Source organism: Ovis canadensis, chromosome 5 (genome assembly GCF_042477335.2).
Source record: "Ovis canadensis isolate MfBH-ARS-UI-01 breed Bighorn chromosome 5, ARS-UI_OviCan_v2, whole genome shotgun sequence".
In the NCBI taxonomy this organism is placed as follows: Eukaryota; Metazoa; Chordata; class Mammalia; order Artiodactyla; family Bovidae; genus Ovis; species Ovis canadensis.
In genome coordinates, this window is record NC_091249.1 from 28,322,654 (window position 1) to 28,337,920 (window position 15,267).

At 56.2% G+C, this 15,267-nt stretch overlaps 1 protein-coding gene across 9 annotated transcripts in view; it reads right to left on the reverse strand.

Annotated features, from left to right (window-relative positions):
* Positions 1 to 99: 99 nt before the first annotated feature.
* Positions 100 to 15,267, reverse strand: part of DOCK6 (dedicator of cytokinesis 6) — a 48,752-nt gene continuing 33,584 nt past the window's right edge. For 3 of the 9 annotated variants that reach the window (XM_069591140.1, XM_069591139.1, XM_069591135.1), the window contains 24 exons: positions 15,036 to 15,149; positions 14,745 to 14,915; positions 14,256 to 14,395; positions 13,996 to 14,165; positions 11,694 to 11,854; positions 11,249 to 11,431; positions 10,501 to 10,627; positions 10,120 to 10,204; positions 9,877 to 9,973; positions 9,608 to 9,742; positions 9,150 to 9,302; positions 8,537 to 8,695; positions 8,322 to 8,422; positions 6,775 to 6,967; positions 6,544 to 6,687; positions 5,062 to 5,193; positions 4,949 to 4,963; positions 3,310 to 3,435; positions 3,121 to 3,210; positions 2,350 to 2,586; positions 1,866 to 2,009; positions 1,664 to 1,770; positions 826 to 987; positions 100 to 343 (listed from right to left, as the gene is read on the reverse strand). In XM_069591140.1, coding sequence (XP_069447241.1) covers positions 301 to 343; positions 826 to 987; positions 1,664 to 1,770; positions 1,866 to 2,009; positions 2,350 to 2,586; positions 3,121 to 3,210; positions 3,310 to 3,435; positions 4,949 to 4,963; positions 5,062 to 5,193; positions 6,544 to 6,687; positions 6,775 to 6,967; positions 8,322 to 8,422; positions 8,537 to 8,695; positions 9,150 to 9,302; positions 9,608 to 9,742; positions 9,877 to 9,973; positions 10,120 to 10,204; positions 10,501 to 10,627; positions 11,249 to 11,431; positions 11,694 to 11,854; positions 13,996 to 14,165; positions 14,256 to 14,395; positions 14,745 to 14,915; positions 15,036 to 15,149 — 3,189 coding nt within the window. In that variant the 3' untranslated portion in view covers positions 100 to 300. Of the gene's footprint in view, positions 344 to 825; positions 988 to 1,663; positions 1,771 to 1,865; positions 2,010 to 2,349; positions 2,587 to 3,120; positions 3,211 to 3,309; positions 3,442 to 4,193; positions 4,799 to 4,948; positions 4,964 to 5,048; positions 5,194 to 6,543; positions 6,688 to 6,774; positions 6,968 to 8,321; positions 8,423 to 8,536; positions 8,696 to 9,149; positions 9,303 to 9,607; positions 9,773 to 9,876; positions 9,974 to 10,119; positions 10,205 to 10,500; positions 10,628 to 11,248; positions 11,432 to 11,693; positions 11,855 to 13,995; positions 14,166 to 14,255; positions 14,396 to 14,744; positions 14,916 to 15,035; positions 15,150 to 15,267 lie in introns of those variants that run through there. The other 6 variants (XM_069591138.1, XM_069591136.1, XM_069591134.1 and 3 more) reach the window with 4 other exon arrangements.

Here is a 15,267-nt window from a genome sequence, read left to right on the forward strand (position 1 = left end):
TGCTGTCTGTTGCACCCAACTAGTTCTCAGTGTCTGTCATCAACAATTAGGTCGAGTATGCACCTGGGACCCAGCCCCCAGGGACCACACCACACAGGCTGTTTACAAAAACCATTTTAAATTAGAAAAGACAAGAAGCATCAGTGCACACAGATGAGAACAGAGGAACAGAGGGCCCAGCCCTGTGCACGATGTGGGCGCCTCACAGCCAAGTGGGCAGTGGGAGAGACTATCAGGAAGGCACAGGTAGCTGAGGCCAGGGTCCTGGTTCCTCTGGGAGTGGCTCCAGGCCCTGTGGGCTCAGAGGTCAGTCTTCCGGAAACTTGCTCTGTTCAAGGAGTTCCTGGGGGGGGGGGGGGGGAATGAAGCAGATCAACACGGGCACATGGTCCCCAATTCCATAATGCTCTCCAGCCATCACCTCCTCCTCTGCCTCCCACTACTTTCCTTCCCCTCCTCCCCCTCCCCCTCCCAAGATCCTTCTATGGTCATCCTGACTCCTTTAAGGTTGGTTCTGATCCAGCCGTGGAACTGGAGATTCCTTCATAAAATCCACCACTGGAGATATGAATCATACCCCTTTGACAGATGTGGAAACTGAGGCTCAGAAAAATGAAGTCACATGCCTGAGAAATAACCTAGCTAGGATCAGAAATGGTGGCTCAGAGCTTGAATATTATGTACATGTGCAAGTGTTCACAAGCACGTGCAAAGCCCCAAGCACCTGTGTTGATGGGCACACATATGGTAGCCCCCACACTCTGCCGGGCTTTGCCTGCCCCATCTCGCCCTCTCTGGGGTGGGCGGGGGACTCGGGTTAGGCACCTGAGGCCGGCTGTGTTTGGTGCCAGCAGCTGGGGCAGGCGTTGGGTAAGCAAAGGCTGCAGAGCCTCCCGTAGGCGGGAATAGTTGCGCTCCAGTTCCCGATGGTACTCCTTCTGGTCCGGCCCAATCAGGGCTTTGTTCTTCCGCAGCGCATCCTCACACCTGAGGACCAGATGGCTCAGTGGTAAAGAATCCGCCTGCCAGTGCAGGGGACCTGGGTTTGATCCCTGGTCTGGGAAGATTCCACATGCTGTGGAGCAACTAAGCAAGCCCAGGCGCCACAACTACTGAAGTCCACAGGCTGTAGAGCAGCACACTGCAATGACTGAGTCCACGCGCTGCAACTGATGAAGCCAGTGGGCCCTAAAGCCTGTGCTCCGCACCGAGAAGCCATCGCAGTGAGAAGCCCACACACAAGGGTAACCCCCACTTGCCACAACTAGAGAAAGCCTGCGTGCAGCAATGAAGACCCAGTGCAACCAAAAAAAAAGGATTAAAAAAATGAGCGGTGAGGAGGCCATGAACTGGGATCAGGCATGCAGAGGAGTAATAATGGGGGTCTGATAGGTGGATATATTGTTGTTCACTCAGTCGTGTCTGACTCTCTGCAGCCCCATGGATTGCAGCATACCAAGCTTCCCTATCCTTCACCATCTCCTGGAGCTTGCTCAAACTCATGTCCACTGAGTCAGATGAGGGACATGACTTAATGGAAATCAGAGAGGCCATAAAGGCGGGTCAGGTTGACAGACTGGCTGTACTGGGGAGTCAGGTAGGCAGAGAGTCATAATAGGGGGCTGGTTAGAGGGGCCCTGTCCGGGGATGGGGTCAGGCCTACTTTTTGCAGAAGTCTTTGAAACAGAGCCGCAGCTTGTTGTGATGCCTAAAGAGCTTGGGGTCTTCTGGGATCTCTGCCAGAAACACCTGGGCTACCTCCAGAGGTCCCTGTGGGGTGACAGGGGCTCATGAAGCCGTCTGCATTCCACCACCCCCTGCCCCTCCTGGGGCTTTGGGCAGACTGCTTCCCCTGCCAGCCGTGCCTGGTTCACAGTGGGCCCCACAGAGCCCTGCAGCACCATCTGCAGCATCTTGGCATCAGGAGGGTCCTGCTCAGTGGCGAAGGCCAGCTCCCGAGTCTTCTTTTGCATGTCCTCGATGGCCACCTCCACTGGGGTCAGCACCGTCTGTGGGGTAGGGATGGGCATGCATCACTGGGTGGGGCCTGGAGATGCCCTGACCCAAACCAGCCTGTGGCAGCTTGGATCTTGACTGGGGGTTCATAGGGGTCCAAGAGCCTGTGTAAGGAACTGGGTCTGGCAGGGTAAGGGTCAAGGTTCAGCTGCTTTTGGCGTGCTGTTGCTAACTCTGGCCTGGTTCTAGTCCAGACTTGGGTCAGTGAGGTCTGGAGGGAGGGGTTTTAGTCTGCTGACTAGGGCCTGGAGGTTGGAATTTGGGGGTCCCCTGCCTCCCTTGGTCTGGGGTCTCTTGACCTCCCCACTCCCTGGGCCGCCCCTGACCACCCACCTCCTCCCGGTGGCAAACACGGATTCGGGTCTTGATGTAGGGGAAGGCGTGGGCCGTGCTCAGCAGTGTCTTGCGCTTATGCTGCTCTGGCAGTTCGCCGTGAGCACGCCCGTCTGGCGTGAAGGGTGTGCAAAACAGGAAGGTTCGCAGCCCATAGTTGCGGTCGAAGTAGGTCACCCGGTCCTTGAGCTCATAGGTGTCAAAGTGCGGCTCCACGTATGTGATCTGGATGTAGGCCTGGGGTGCGGGGCCCAGGGGTAAGGGTTTCAGCCCCAACACACACAGCTGGGGTTTGCTGGCCTCCCACAGGGGCCCCATCCCTGCAGAAAGGGGGTTGAGCCTCCCTGGGTCTGCAGGCTTTGGGTTCTCAAGTCTCCCTATGTCTCAACTGGGGCTTTTCTGGTGGCTCAGACAGTAAAGAATCTGCCTGCAATGCAGACCAGGGCTCAATCCCTGGGTTGGGAAGATCCCCTGGAGAAGGAAATGGCCACCCACTCCAGTATTCTTGCTTGGAGAATCCCATGGACAGAGGAGCTTGGTGGGCTACAGTCCCTGGTGTTGCAAAGAGTCAGACATGACTGGGCGACTAACACTTTCACATTTCATCTGGATGTATGGGAATCCCTGAGGAATAGGATTCTGGGGTCCCTGAGAGAGACCAGCTTTGGAGTTTCCTAGAGAAATAGGATTTGAGGGGCCACAGGATGTGGTGCATGGAGTCTCTGAATATAGGATTTGGGGGACCCTGGGGAGATGGTCGGAAGCCCTCACCTTCTGCGGGTCCAGCTTGGTCTTGTCCACAGGGTTAGAATCTTTGATGATCTCGACCACATCCTCCCCGAACCTCTCCGTGTAGAACTCCTGGGGACACAGGGCTGACTCAGGGCCACATGGCTGCAGCCCCCACCCAGCCCCAGGGCAGCCCAGTGCCCTGACCACCCCCCAACCTCCAGGACGTGCCTCCAGCCGGTGTGAAATCTCAGCCAGCTTCGTGATAGATGGCTCCTTGTACACGAACTCCTGCTCATCCAAGTCACCAAAGCGGGCGCCGTAGAAGCCCACACGGAAATATGTCCCAAACACGCGCTGGGGCTGTGGGAGAGCTGCTATTGACCTGGAGGCCCCTACCCCAGAGACACGTGTCCTCCAGCCCCATGTGCAGAAGATGGGGGCATGGGTGGAGGACTGGGGGGACCCCAAGAACATCACATCACAGGCAGAGACGTGGACCTGGCCGACTGTCCACTGCCCATACCCTCACTCTTTCTCTCCAGCCTATCTGCTGCTCCCTCAATCTTTATTCTCATTGAACACAAACCCTGAGTTTCGGATTCTCCCTCTCGTTCCATGCAGTTCTTCAGAGTATGGATCTCAATATGCAATGAGGAACAGGGCTCTATTGCTCACAGCTCGCTTCTCAATGTCTGTGTGGCTGGGTATATAGTTGTTGTTTAGCTGCTAGTCATGTCCAACTCCCTGCAACCCCATAGACTGCAGCCTCCCAGGCTCCTCTGTCCATGGGATTTCCCAAGCAAGAATACTGGAGTGGGTTGCCATTTCCTTCTCCAGGGGATCTTCCCAACCCAGAGATTGAAATCCCGTCTCCTGCTTTGGCAGGCAGATTCTTTACCATCGTGCCACCTGGGAGCCCCGGGTATACAGTAGGTGCTCAATAAATGCACACGTGGCTGAAGGAAGTGATGGTTGTCTCTTGCTCTGGTTCCCTTGTTCCAGGGCATCCCCTCCCCTCCCTGATCTAAGTTTGGAAAGAGGACTCCCCCTCCTCCCACCCTAGGTAGATGACCCACCACCAGGAAAGGCGGGGGTGGCTCATGTTCACTCACCAAAGCGGATCCAGGTAGGTAGGGTGGGGTGGGCACCAGGAGAGGGAGGTGGAAGCCAGGGGCAGAGAGACAAAGTCATTGCGGAGGTCAGAGGTCAGAGCCCCCAACCCCCAGGGTCCTGGTTATGCAGCCTGATGACAACCATTCTATGGGTAGGGAGATCCAGGGAGGGAGGAGACCCGCCTGCCCTGCCCGGCCCCCACCCAGCCCTCCCGCCTTGGCTCTGGGTTCCTGCCATCTTTGGCCAGAAAATTCTCCCCAAACTAGGAGATGCCTAAAAATAGACCCAAGTAGGGGAGAGGCAGAGAGGGGGAACATGAAATGGCAAATGAGCAGAGATCCTGGGGGAAGTTGAGGAGACAGGGAGGCATGAGAGACCCAAAGACACACACAGAGTAAGCAAGCAAGGAGACAGACTGGGAGAGATGGATGGGAAGAGACCAAGAGATAGAGACGAAAAGAAACAGAGGCAGAGGGTGGGAGCGGGAGGCCCCCCCTTTCAGGCGGTGACCAAGCTGGCCCTGCCCGAGGGAAGGGTGTCACTGGAGAGCTCCCAGCTGGGTGAGTCACAAGCTGCCCTGGAGATCTGGGGCAGGGAGGGGGACCTGGGGGGAAGCAGTGGGGGTGCGTCACTGGTCATCGCCCACTGAGCCCCTGTGGCCAGGCAGATGTGCTCCGCCAGCGCCCCCTGGTGGTCCCCGACCACTGCTGACCAGTTGTCATGAGGGTCCCAGAGGTAGGTAGGTGGCACTCACCTCCCAGCCGGAACTCTGTGGTGGGAGAGAAAAGGGGCAAAGTCAGCTGGGGATGGCAGGGGTCGACAGGGGCTGGGGCTGGGGCTGGGACTGGGAGGGCCTCCTGGGCCCACCTGGTGCATGATCTTGGTGAAGGCCTCCTGAAGTTTGCCGTGCACGGCAGCTAGCTTCTTGTAGTCGCGGTGGGCTTCCAGGATGGGAATGAGGGTCTTGTAGACCTCGTTCACGGCCTCGTAGAGCCCGCCCTGGGGATGAGGGTGTGAGAATATGTCAGGGTTTCCAGCACCTACCCTGGTCTTCTCTCCTGCCTGGACCAACCACGCTCCGACCCACTCCCCCAGGGTGCCATCTTCTATCACCTCCTCCAGGAAGCCCACCCTGACTGCATCTGCCCCAGATGGGGTACCAGCCGTTCCACTCAGCCCTTACAGACATCCTCTGTGGTCTCTACCATCCTACTGTGGACCAGGTGCTGTGTACCTGTATGCTTTATCCATGTTCCTTCATTGGTAGGAGGAGTCATTTTCTTTTTCCCTATCCCTCAGACAGGAAATTGAACCTGAGATGGGGGGCTCCCCAGGACCAGTACCTGAATGTAAGCCCTTCTGGCATGATGCCTAAGGCCTCCACACACAACTGCCTGCTGGCACATGGTAATAGGCACTCCTGAGTGCCAGCCAGGGCCAACATCAAGCTTGGCACACAACAGGTGTCCCGAGCTATTTGCTGACTGTCCGAGGTCTGTGTCTACCATCTGGCTTATTCCCAAGGCCTTTGTCTCTGAGACTCCAGCAAAGTAACAACAAGAAACACAACATCAAAAAAACCTCTAGGGGCTTCCTTTGTGGCTCAGTAGCAAAGAATCCACCTGCCAATGCAGGAGACAGGGGTTCGATTTCTGATCCAGAAAGATCTCACATGGTGCAGAGTTAACTACAGCTATTGGGCCTGTTGCTCTACCTCCTGGGAGCCGCAACTACTGAAGCCCACGCACTACAACTAGAGAAGCCGTCACAATAAGCCCGTGTACCACAACTGGAGAATAACCCGTGCAGCAGAGAAGACCCAGAACAACCAAAAAGTAAATACAAACAAATAAAATTAAATTAAAAAAAGGAACAAAAGAAGGTTCAGTGCAAAGAACTGAAACAGGATGGTAAACATAGGTGGTCACTGATTTTGGGTGCTGGGTATGAGGGGTGGTGGGGACACAACTTTACGTGTTCTTGAAATTTTTCATAACAGAAAAGAATTTTAGGGACTTCCCCAGTGGTCCAGTGGTTATAACTCCATGCTCTCACTGCAGGGGACCAGGGTTCAATCCCTGGTCAGGAAACTAAGTTCCCCAAAGCCGCCAGGTGTGGCCAAAATAAAAAATTTTTTAAAAATGGTCACTGAACATACTCAAGCCTTACCCATGTACTGAGAGTTTTAAAGGGAGAAAGGCAGGAAAGTGGCTTCAGAGACACCCAAATCCTCCCTGACAAGTCTCCTGCCCAGAAAGCGTCCTCCCAGCAGCTCCATCTGGAATCTCCCGGAGCGGGTGTGGGGCCCAAGAGCGGAAGTACGGCACTGCCCCGGGCCCTGGGCCTCACCATGGTGAAGTAGACGGCCGCCTGCTCCAGCAGCCCCACCAGCCCCATCTCCGTGAAGTGCTTCCCGGAACAGAAGCCCTCCTCGTCGGGTGAGAGGATGTCGTCGGAGATGGCGGACTCCTCCAGCACGTTGGACGAGATGTTCTGGGGTGGGAGGTGGGCTCAGAGCCTGGTCTTTTACCCACACGTGCCGCACTCCCGCCCGCCACGACCCCCACCCCCGCCACTCACCTGGAAGGAAACGCAGCCCACAGGCAGGTGGCGGCTGTCCTCCAACAGCGCGAGGTACTCGGCCACCAGGGCGGCCGCGTGCACCATGCACTGCGCGGCCTCCGCGTGGTTGCCCAGCTCCGCGTGCTTCCCCGCCATGTTCTGCAGCCACGTCAGCCGCAGGTCTGGGGAGCCCTGGTAGCCCCGGGCGATCCTAGAGCCCCGTGAGGGCGGTGGGAGGTGGGAGGAGGATGAGGGCGGTGGGAGGTGGGAGGGTGAGGGCCGTGGGAGGTGGGAGGAGGGTGAGGGCCGTGGGAGGTGGGAGGAGGGTGAGGGCCGTGGGAGGTGGGAGGAGGGTGAGGGCCGTGGGAGGTGGGAGGAGGGTGAGGGCGATGGGAGGTGGGAGGAGGGTGAGGGCGATGGGAGGTGGGAGGAGGGTGAGGGCGATCCTAGAGCCCCGTGAGGGCGGTGGGAGGTGGGAGGAGGGTGAAGGCGGTGGGAGGTGGGAGGGTGAGGGCCGTGGGAGGTGGGAGGAGGGTGAGGGCCGTGGGAGGTGGGAGGAGGGTGAGGGCCGTGGGAGGTGGGAGGGTGAGGGCCGTGGGAGGTGGGAGGAGGGTGAGGGCCGTGGGAGGTGGGAGGAGGGTGAGGGCGATGGGAGGTGGGAGGAGGGTGAGGGCAATCCTAGAGCCCCCCGTGAGGGCGATGGGAGATGGGAGGTGGGAGGAGGGTGGAGGCTCACCTCGCCCCTCACTGCTCGCCCCTCACTTGTCCATCCCCTTCTGTTACCCCAGCCATCTGCCCCAGACCACCTCCTCACCTGAATCTTCAGTCACCTATCCCTCCCCTCACCTGTCTCACCTGTCCATCCCCTTACCTGTCTTCTCACTTACTGTTCTGCTCTTCTTCTCAGCAGTCCTCCTCCTCGTCTCCCACTGACCAGCCAATCTCCTCATCTGTACCCCATTCACCTGTCTCACCTGTCCAGCTCTCACCTGTCTTCCCATCCACCTGTCCATCACTGCCTCTCTTCCTCTACTCCCCTGTCTCCGCTCTTATTCCACTCCACACCTGTCCATCCCTTCACAAGGGTCACCCCCTCACTTGTCCTTCTCGTCAGTCTACTCTACCTGGCACCCTGAACCAGGTCACCTGTCTGCCTAGGGCCCTCCCTTCTGTATGCCCCCTCCCTCCCCTGTCTGCATTACCTGGGCCCCCATCTCCCACTCCCCAGTTTCTTACAAAACACTCCTCTCTCCTCCAAAGCACTTTGCTCTCTTGATCTGTCACCCCTCCACGGGTCGGCGCCTCACCTGCCTCTCCCACCTGTCTGCCTCACCGGTCCTGGTTCTGCTTTGTCACCCCGATCTGGATGACCCTCTGGTACCCTTTGCTTTTGCTCCTTTACCTGCCCGTATCTCACCTGTCCTCTCCCTTGGTCCTCATCTGTCTGCTCTCCTGGCCCCTCATCACTTGTCCATCCTTATTGGTCTCTCTCGTTACCTGGACGCTCCCCTACTCCCTCCCACCATCTCCTCTCCCCTCGCCTGTCTGTGACCGGCCCTCCTCACCTGTACATGAGGTCGATAAGCATCTCCGGGTCTTCCTGATGCTCCTTCATCTTCACCGTGTCAGTCAGGATCATGTGCAGGTTGAACATCAGGTCCTGGACCTGGAGTGGGGGAAGGGCCAGCAGTGATGTGGCCAAAGTGGTGGGGTCGGGGGTCAAGGGGGGGGGGCAAAGACCCTGGCTGTGGAAGGTGGGGCCGGGGACCTGGGGGATCACCTGCTCGGCAAAGGTGCTGTCCCGCAGCCCCACGTCCTCCTCGGCGTAGGTGAGGATGGTCTTGAGTGAGCGCCGCAGGTGCTCTTCACTGAAGTTCTGTGTTGTTCCCACCAGGGACGACAGCGACATCGTCACTTGCATCTTCACACGGGCGAAATTCTGGGCCGGGAGGAAGAGCGCGCCTGCCCGTGGGCCTTCTCAGCCTGCTGGCCTCACCCCTCTCCCCTTCTGCCTCACGTCTGTTTGATCCAGACCCCTGCTCAGGACTACCCTGGTAGTCTAGTCGTTAAGAGTCTGCCTGCCATGCAGGGCGCACGGGTTCGATCCCTGGTCGGGGAAGATCCCACATACCACGGGGTAACTAAGCCTGTGCACCACAACTACTGAGCCCACGTGCTGCAACTACTGAAGCCCACAGGCCTAGAGCCTGCACACCGCAGCGAGAAGCCACTGCAGTGAGAAGCCTCTGCACCACAACTAGACAATGTCCAACAGAGCCCGGCCTGGCAAAAGCAAGTGAACAAATACAACTTATTAAAACATTAATAAGGAACCCTCATCAACGGCCCTCCCTGGAGCCCTGTGTAGACCATGCCCCCCGCTCCCCGCTTACGTTGCCGATCTCGAAGTTCTGGCGCATGAGGAGGTAGAGGGAGGCGCTGGCATGGGTGCGGATGGCGCTGATGCGGCTGCCGCAGTGGCGCAGGAGCCTCAGGCAGAGGTCGGCACACAGCTCCGTGTCCTCCTCAAACAGCAGCTCTGGGAACTGGCCCCCGCGCCCAAGGTGAAACAGACACCAGTGAGCTTCTCCCTGTTCTGACTCAGACGGTTCCCCATGGGGACTTGGGCAGAAGCACAGGGCTCTTCTGCCTTCTCCGGCCAAACCAGCAGGCTTTGGCGTCTGAGCCAGTTTAAGCCCTTGCTGTGTGACTCCAGGTAGCTGACTCTGCCACTCTGACCCTCAGTTCCTCTGCACACTGTGGCTAAGGAGTGTGTCTGGGCACACAGCAGGTGCTCAGTGACTGGGCAGTGACTGTTACTCTAAGAGGCGTGGCTGTCAGAGATACTCACCTTGGACACCAGAGCCCGCTGTGTGGCCAGGCCGTGCTGCAGGAAGAGGGCACTCTGCGCGCTGCCCAGGCTGTATAACACGACCTTCAGTACCGCGCCTAGGATGCTCTCCCGGGCCTCTGACAGCATCACCGTCTGGCAGGCCAGAAATCCAGCTCTTAGAGACTGGGGTGGTTATGGAGTCAGGGAGGGAGAGGGGTTCTGAAGTCAGAGATCACAAGGCCCGTTGGTGGGGCCAGAGGTCATGGAGATGCTGGATCAAGCCATACCTGCACGATGATCTCCAGTGTATCCAGGACCACCAGGCTTGCCTCGGTTGCCAGGTTCCCGTCTACCAAGGCCTCATGTTCCATTTCATCCTTGGTCCTAGAGGGAATGGGAGGGGCTTGGGAGGGCCTCTCCTGGCCAGACTCCTCCCCTGACAGCTGGGCGCTTTCCCTTTATCTGCCCTGGGGGCGCAGTTCTCTGGAAACTGATCTAACCCCTGTGAACTATGTCCCGCCTTCACCCACTTGTCCACACGGTCCGAGGTTTGTCTCCAGTGTGTGACGCTCTTCCGCCAGCGTACGTTCTCCTGGTTCCCAAATGGGCTCCTCTCTGAGACACACAGGTGGGTGTTCACACATGTGCAAAAACATAAGGACACACGTGACCATGAAAAGATGCAACAAGGGATCCCTGTGAGGTCACTGGATGATGTGGACGCCTGCGGAGTGGACGCGGTTAGACATGAACAGGGAAACCCATGTGCCATGTGTACAGAGATAATGTGTGGACTTCCGGGAAAAGTGAGCCAGACAGACAGGCGGGAACGGCTCCCGTCTCGGGGACCCTTGTGCAAAGTGTGGGAGGCGCTGAGTGGGGACATGTGTTGGGGTACAGCTTCCTCTCACCACGGCTCCGTCGCACCATCTCCTGTCGGGCTCCAATGGTGCCCAAAATAGCTTCCTCCAGTCGGGCCTTCATGTCCAGTGATTTCTTGAATGTGAGGCTGTTGATGCGTTCAAAGGCCTTCTTCCCCTGAGACGGCAGAGAACAGGTTCAGGGTTGACTCTGTCCTTTTCTGTGGGCTAACCTGGTCTGCTTTTTCTGGCCCTATCCCTCCAGGAACCTGTGCTTGCAAACACAGTCCTCCCCTTTATAGCAAGCTCTCAGCACCTCCCAGATTCTGTTCATGACAGAAATTTTCCCTTTTTGCTTTGGTTCAACACGTGCTCATGTGCTCACTTGCTAAGTCATGTCTGACTCTTTGCGACCCTTTGGACTGTAGCCCACTAGGCTCCTCTGTCCATGGGATTCTCCAGACAAGAATACTGGAGTGGGTTGCCATTTCCTCTTCCAGGGGATCTTTCCAACCCAGGGATCAAACCCATATCTCTTGCGTTTCCTGCATTGGCAGGTAGGTTCTTTACCACTGAGCCACCAGGGGAGCTGAGAAAGGTACATGGAACTCCTCTCAGAGGCAAAACTGTAGGAGCAGTTTGCTGGTAACTTACAGCACTGAAACAGTCTACCCCTTCCCCCCCAGCAACTGGTGCTCAGTCCACCCCTGCACACCCAGCCCACGTCACTCCAGGCGCCCCCCCACCATGTGTCCTCAACCTGCCCCCCATGCCTCAGTCCCCTGCCCAACCTTCGAACCTTGTACTCAAAGGCAGCCAGGCAGAGGTACAGCAAGTCCAAGACACGACCCAGCTGAGGGAGGGTCAGGTCCGCAGCCCAGCGCTGCAGCAGGGCCGGCTCAGCGTTCTTCAGGACCCATAGCGCACACACCAGCAAGGTCCGACTGGACTCAGCAGAGAGGGCATAGCCTGAGCGAGCAGCCTGGGGAGGGGACGGGGGCTCAGAAGGAAGAGAGTTGACCTTCGTTTTCTCCATAGTAAAGTGAGAACAGGTCAACCGGTACTTTATTACCTAACTTCTATTACTGGGTTATCAGGCACATGGTGTCCAAAATACAACAAAAAATCACAAGACATGTGAAGAGGTAGGGAGATGTGATTGATAAGGGAGAAAAGACATTAGACACAGGCACAAAGATGATCGGACATTAGATGGTGTCTCTGGCGACAAGGCCAGTACTCACCGTCGCTGGGCCCTGGGAGATACTAGCCCGGGAGCCAGGGGCCAGGGGGCCACCTGCAATGGCCATGGCCACCGAGGGGTTGATGGTGCCTCCCACATCCCCTTCCCCTTCTGTGTCCGAGTCGAGCATAGAGGCCAGTCTTGAGCGTTGACCTGGGCCCTCTGGGATGAGAGAGCCAAGAGAACTCAGTTAATTCTGTCTCTTTCTCAAATTTCAGCTCAGAGGTCACCTCCTCAAGGAAGCCTTCCCTGATACCACCCCCTCAGACCAGGGTGCGGTCTCTAGTTATTGACTCCCAGAGCTCACTTATTGTATTTGCAATTAGAGACAGTCACCGTGCAACTAAGAGCCACAAAGGCCTGGACTGTATCTATCTGCTCTGGCCACTCTATGCTCAATGCTTAGAACATGGCCTGGTGCACAGGAGCAGTCATTGCAAAGATGGTGATGGCATGGTAACAACCGTAATAATAACTGCTGCTGCTATTATTATAGCATCAACTGACACGGACATGGCATTTCTTACGTATCAGGTGGTGTTCTAAGCACTTTAAACTATTAACTATTATCTTCAACACAGCCCTATGAGATAAGTGCTTTTATCATCCTTACTTTATGGAAGAAGGGACTGAGGTAAAGACAGGTTAAGTTGGGGTCACATAGTAGGTAAATGGTAAAGCTAAAATTTTAACCTAAAAAGTCTGGTCCCAAAATCTATGATCTTAAAAGACTATCCTCTCCACTCGCCCCCATAACAGTATCATCCGAGAGAGTTGCTACCAACAAATACAGACTAGGTCTCAGCCTAGAGATTCTTGAGATACAAGGTCAACTGAATTTTACTCAAGCTCCAGCCCAGTTTAACATGCATTTCTGACTGGATTGAGGTGATTCAGCCCCTTATCCTATCTGCCTAAGAGAAGGAAAGACAAACCCTCACTGGGCAAAGAGGACATTGCCTCACTCCTGATGGCCCTTTTACACACAATGTCCAAAATACGAGAAAAAAATCAGAAGAAGTGAAGAGGCAGGAAAATGTGATTGACAGGGGAGAAAAGACAACAGAAGCAGGCATGGCACAGAGATGATCAAATACTGAAGTGAGCAAACAGGACACTGAAATAAAAAGTAGAGGATTTTCCTGGTGGTTCAGTGGCTAAGGCTTTGCACTCCCAATGCAGGGGGTCTGGGTTCAATCCCTAGTCAAGGAACTACATCCCACATGCTTCAACTAAAGACCTCAGATGCTATAACTAAGACCCGGTGCAACCAAATAAATAAATAAATTTTTAAAGATGAAATGTAGAAAAGATGCACAAACAAGGATAAAAAGATGGAGAGTGTCAACAGACAGCTGAAATCTACAACAAAAAACATCAAATATTACAAGTGAAAAATAAAACATCTGAAATTCAGAACTCAACCAAGGCCGTTAACAGAAGACCAGACATAGCCGAAGACAGAGGTCGTGAGCTCAAACACAGGTGAAAAGTTTCCTAACTCATGCACAAGAGAGCAACAGAATGAAAAGCAGAACAGAGCACAGCAGACACGTGTAACAAGATCATAAAGGTCTAACATACGTGTCATTGGAGTCCCAGGAGGAGAGAAGAGAGAAAAGAAAAGGCAGAAAAGAAAAAAAAAATAAAAAAATCAAGAGATAACAACTGAGAGTTTCCCTGAAATGACAAAGGGCATCAACCCACCAATTCCAAGTCTGTGTGTTTCAACCACAGTGCACACTCGTTTATCGAAGGTGCTGGTCAATGTGCAAATTAATGAACACAAGGCTCTAATTGCCCTCTCACCCTGATGTTCCCCACCTCTCCCTCCTCCCACCTCTTTTGAACAGATAATTCATCTCCCATTTATCGTGCACTGACAGTATTCCAGTCCTACACCTCCCCAGATATTCACAAAATCCTAGGAGTATTCCAGTCCTACACCTCCCCAGATATTCACAAAATCCTAGGAGTAGTTGGTACTGTCACTGCCCCCATTTTACAGGTGAGAAACTTGAAGCTCAGCAAGGTTAATGGCTTTCTTGAGGCCCTGTGGCAGGACTTAAAGCCACTTCTCTGATGCTAACATCCAGGTTTTTTGCTCCTTGCCCACTTTTTCTGACTTGAGCCTTTTCTGACCTTGAGGCTTTCCTGGGGCCCTGTGGCAGAACTTAAACCCGCTCCTCTGACCCTAACACCCATGTTTTAACTCCTTGCCCACGTTTCCTGACCTGAGCCTTGTGGGATCAATCAGGTCCCCAGATGGCAGAACCCACCCCGCCCGACCCTGCCCTGCTGACCGGCAAAGTCATGCAGCCGTGGCAGCGTGTCCCGGGCGAGTGACAGCAGTGGCAGGTATAGCTCGGCCACCCGGGCCTTCACGGTGGCCTCGGCATAGCGGGGGTCGGCGTCATGGCTGCAGAGCAGGCTGTGGACAGCACAGATGGCCTTCTTGTGCAGCAGGGACGCCCTGCAAAGTAGTGAGGTGCTCAGGATGGAGTGGGTGTGGCTCCTGCACCCTACCCCCCACCCCGAGGGACCAGACAGGGCCTGCACTCACCCCTCGGCCTCAGGTTCCATGGCCAAGGCCAGTTCTGTCAGCAGGAGCCCAGCCAGGAAATGCTGCTGCCGGAAAGGCCCGCTCAGCTCGAACATGCTGATCACCTTGGGGTCTGGGGCCTGGCTGGAGAAGGTGGAGCTCTGGAGAGGATGGGGGACAAAACAGGGGATCAGGGGGTCAAGGGTCAGAGGGGAGAGGTCGGGGTTAACTCATTGGTGAGATGACAGGGGGCTGAGTCCAAAATCAGAGATCTTAGAAATGGCAGATGGAATGCCAGTCTGGGAGTTAGAAGCAAGAAATCAGAAGCTGGTCCTCCTGGGAAGTTGCTGAGAATGCAGGGTCAGAGGTGAAGGGTCAGCGAGAAGGGGTCAATCCCTTGAGCAGTGGCCTATGTGTGAAATGGACAGAGATGAGGGGACCGCAGAGGAAGGGCTGGAAGGCAAGAGGTCGATGGGTCAAGAAGAGGCGTCAGAAGTGAGGCCAACCCACCTGGGAGGCGGTGGAGGACACAGAGGGCGAAGGCGAGGCGGGGGGCGACAGAGGGCAGCAGGGGAGGTTGAGGGTCACGTAGTGCTCATGGCTGCACAGGATGCGCGTGAAGTCCATGCGCAGGGTCAGCAGCACTGCCGGGTTGGGGGCCGACTGCAGCCGTGTGGCCACCTGCAGGGGAGGGGTTGGCAGGCGACATTAACGTGGTTCTGCCCACCCCCCACCCACATCCCCCGGAGGACTGCCAGCCCTGCCACGTTCCTTCAGGTGCGCCGTGCCCACCACTTCTACCTGCTTGTAGAGAGCCCGGACCAGGCTGAAGACGAAGCCGCGGTCCACCAGGGACAGCAGGTCGCTGAGGAAGAAGGCCAGGCTGGCGTTGAGGCGCTCGGCCAGCTCCGCGTCCTGGGGGCACAGGGCCTGTCAGCCCACGCCCACTCGCCCCATCGAGCCTCAGTCCCTGCCCTGGGCCTGGCTCTCGCCAAGGCCACCAGTGACCTCCAGGAGCAGGGTCACTGCCGCA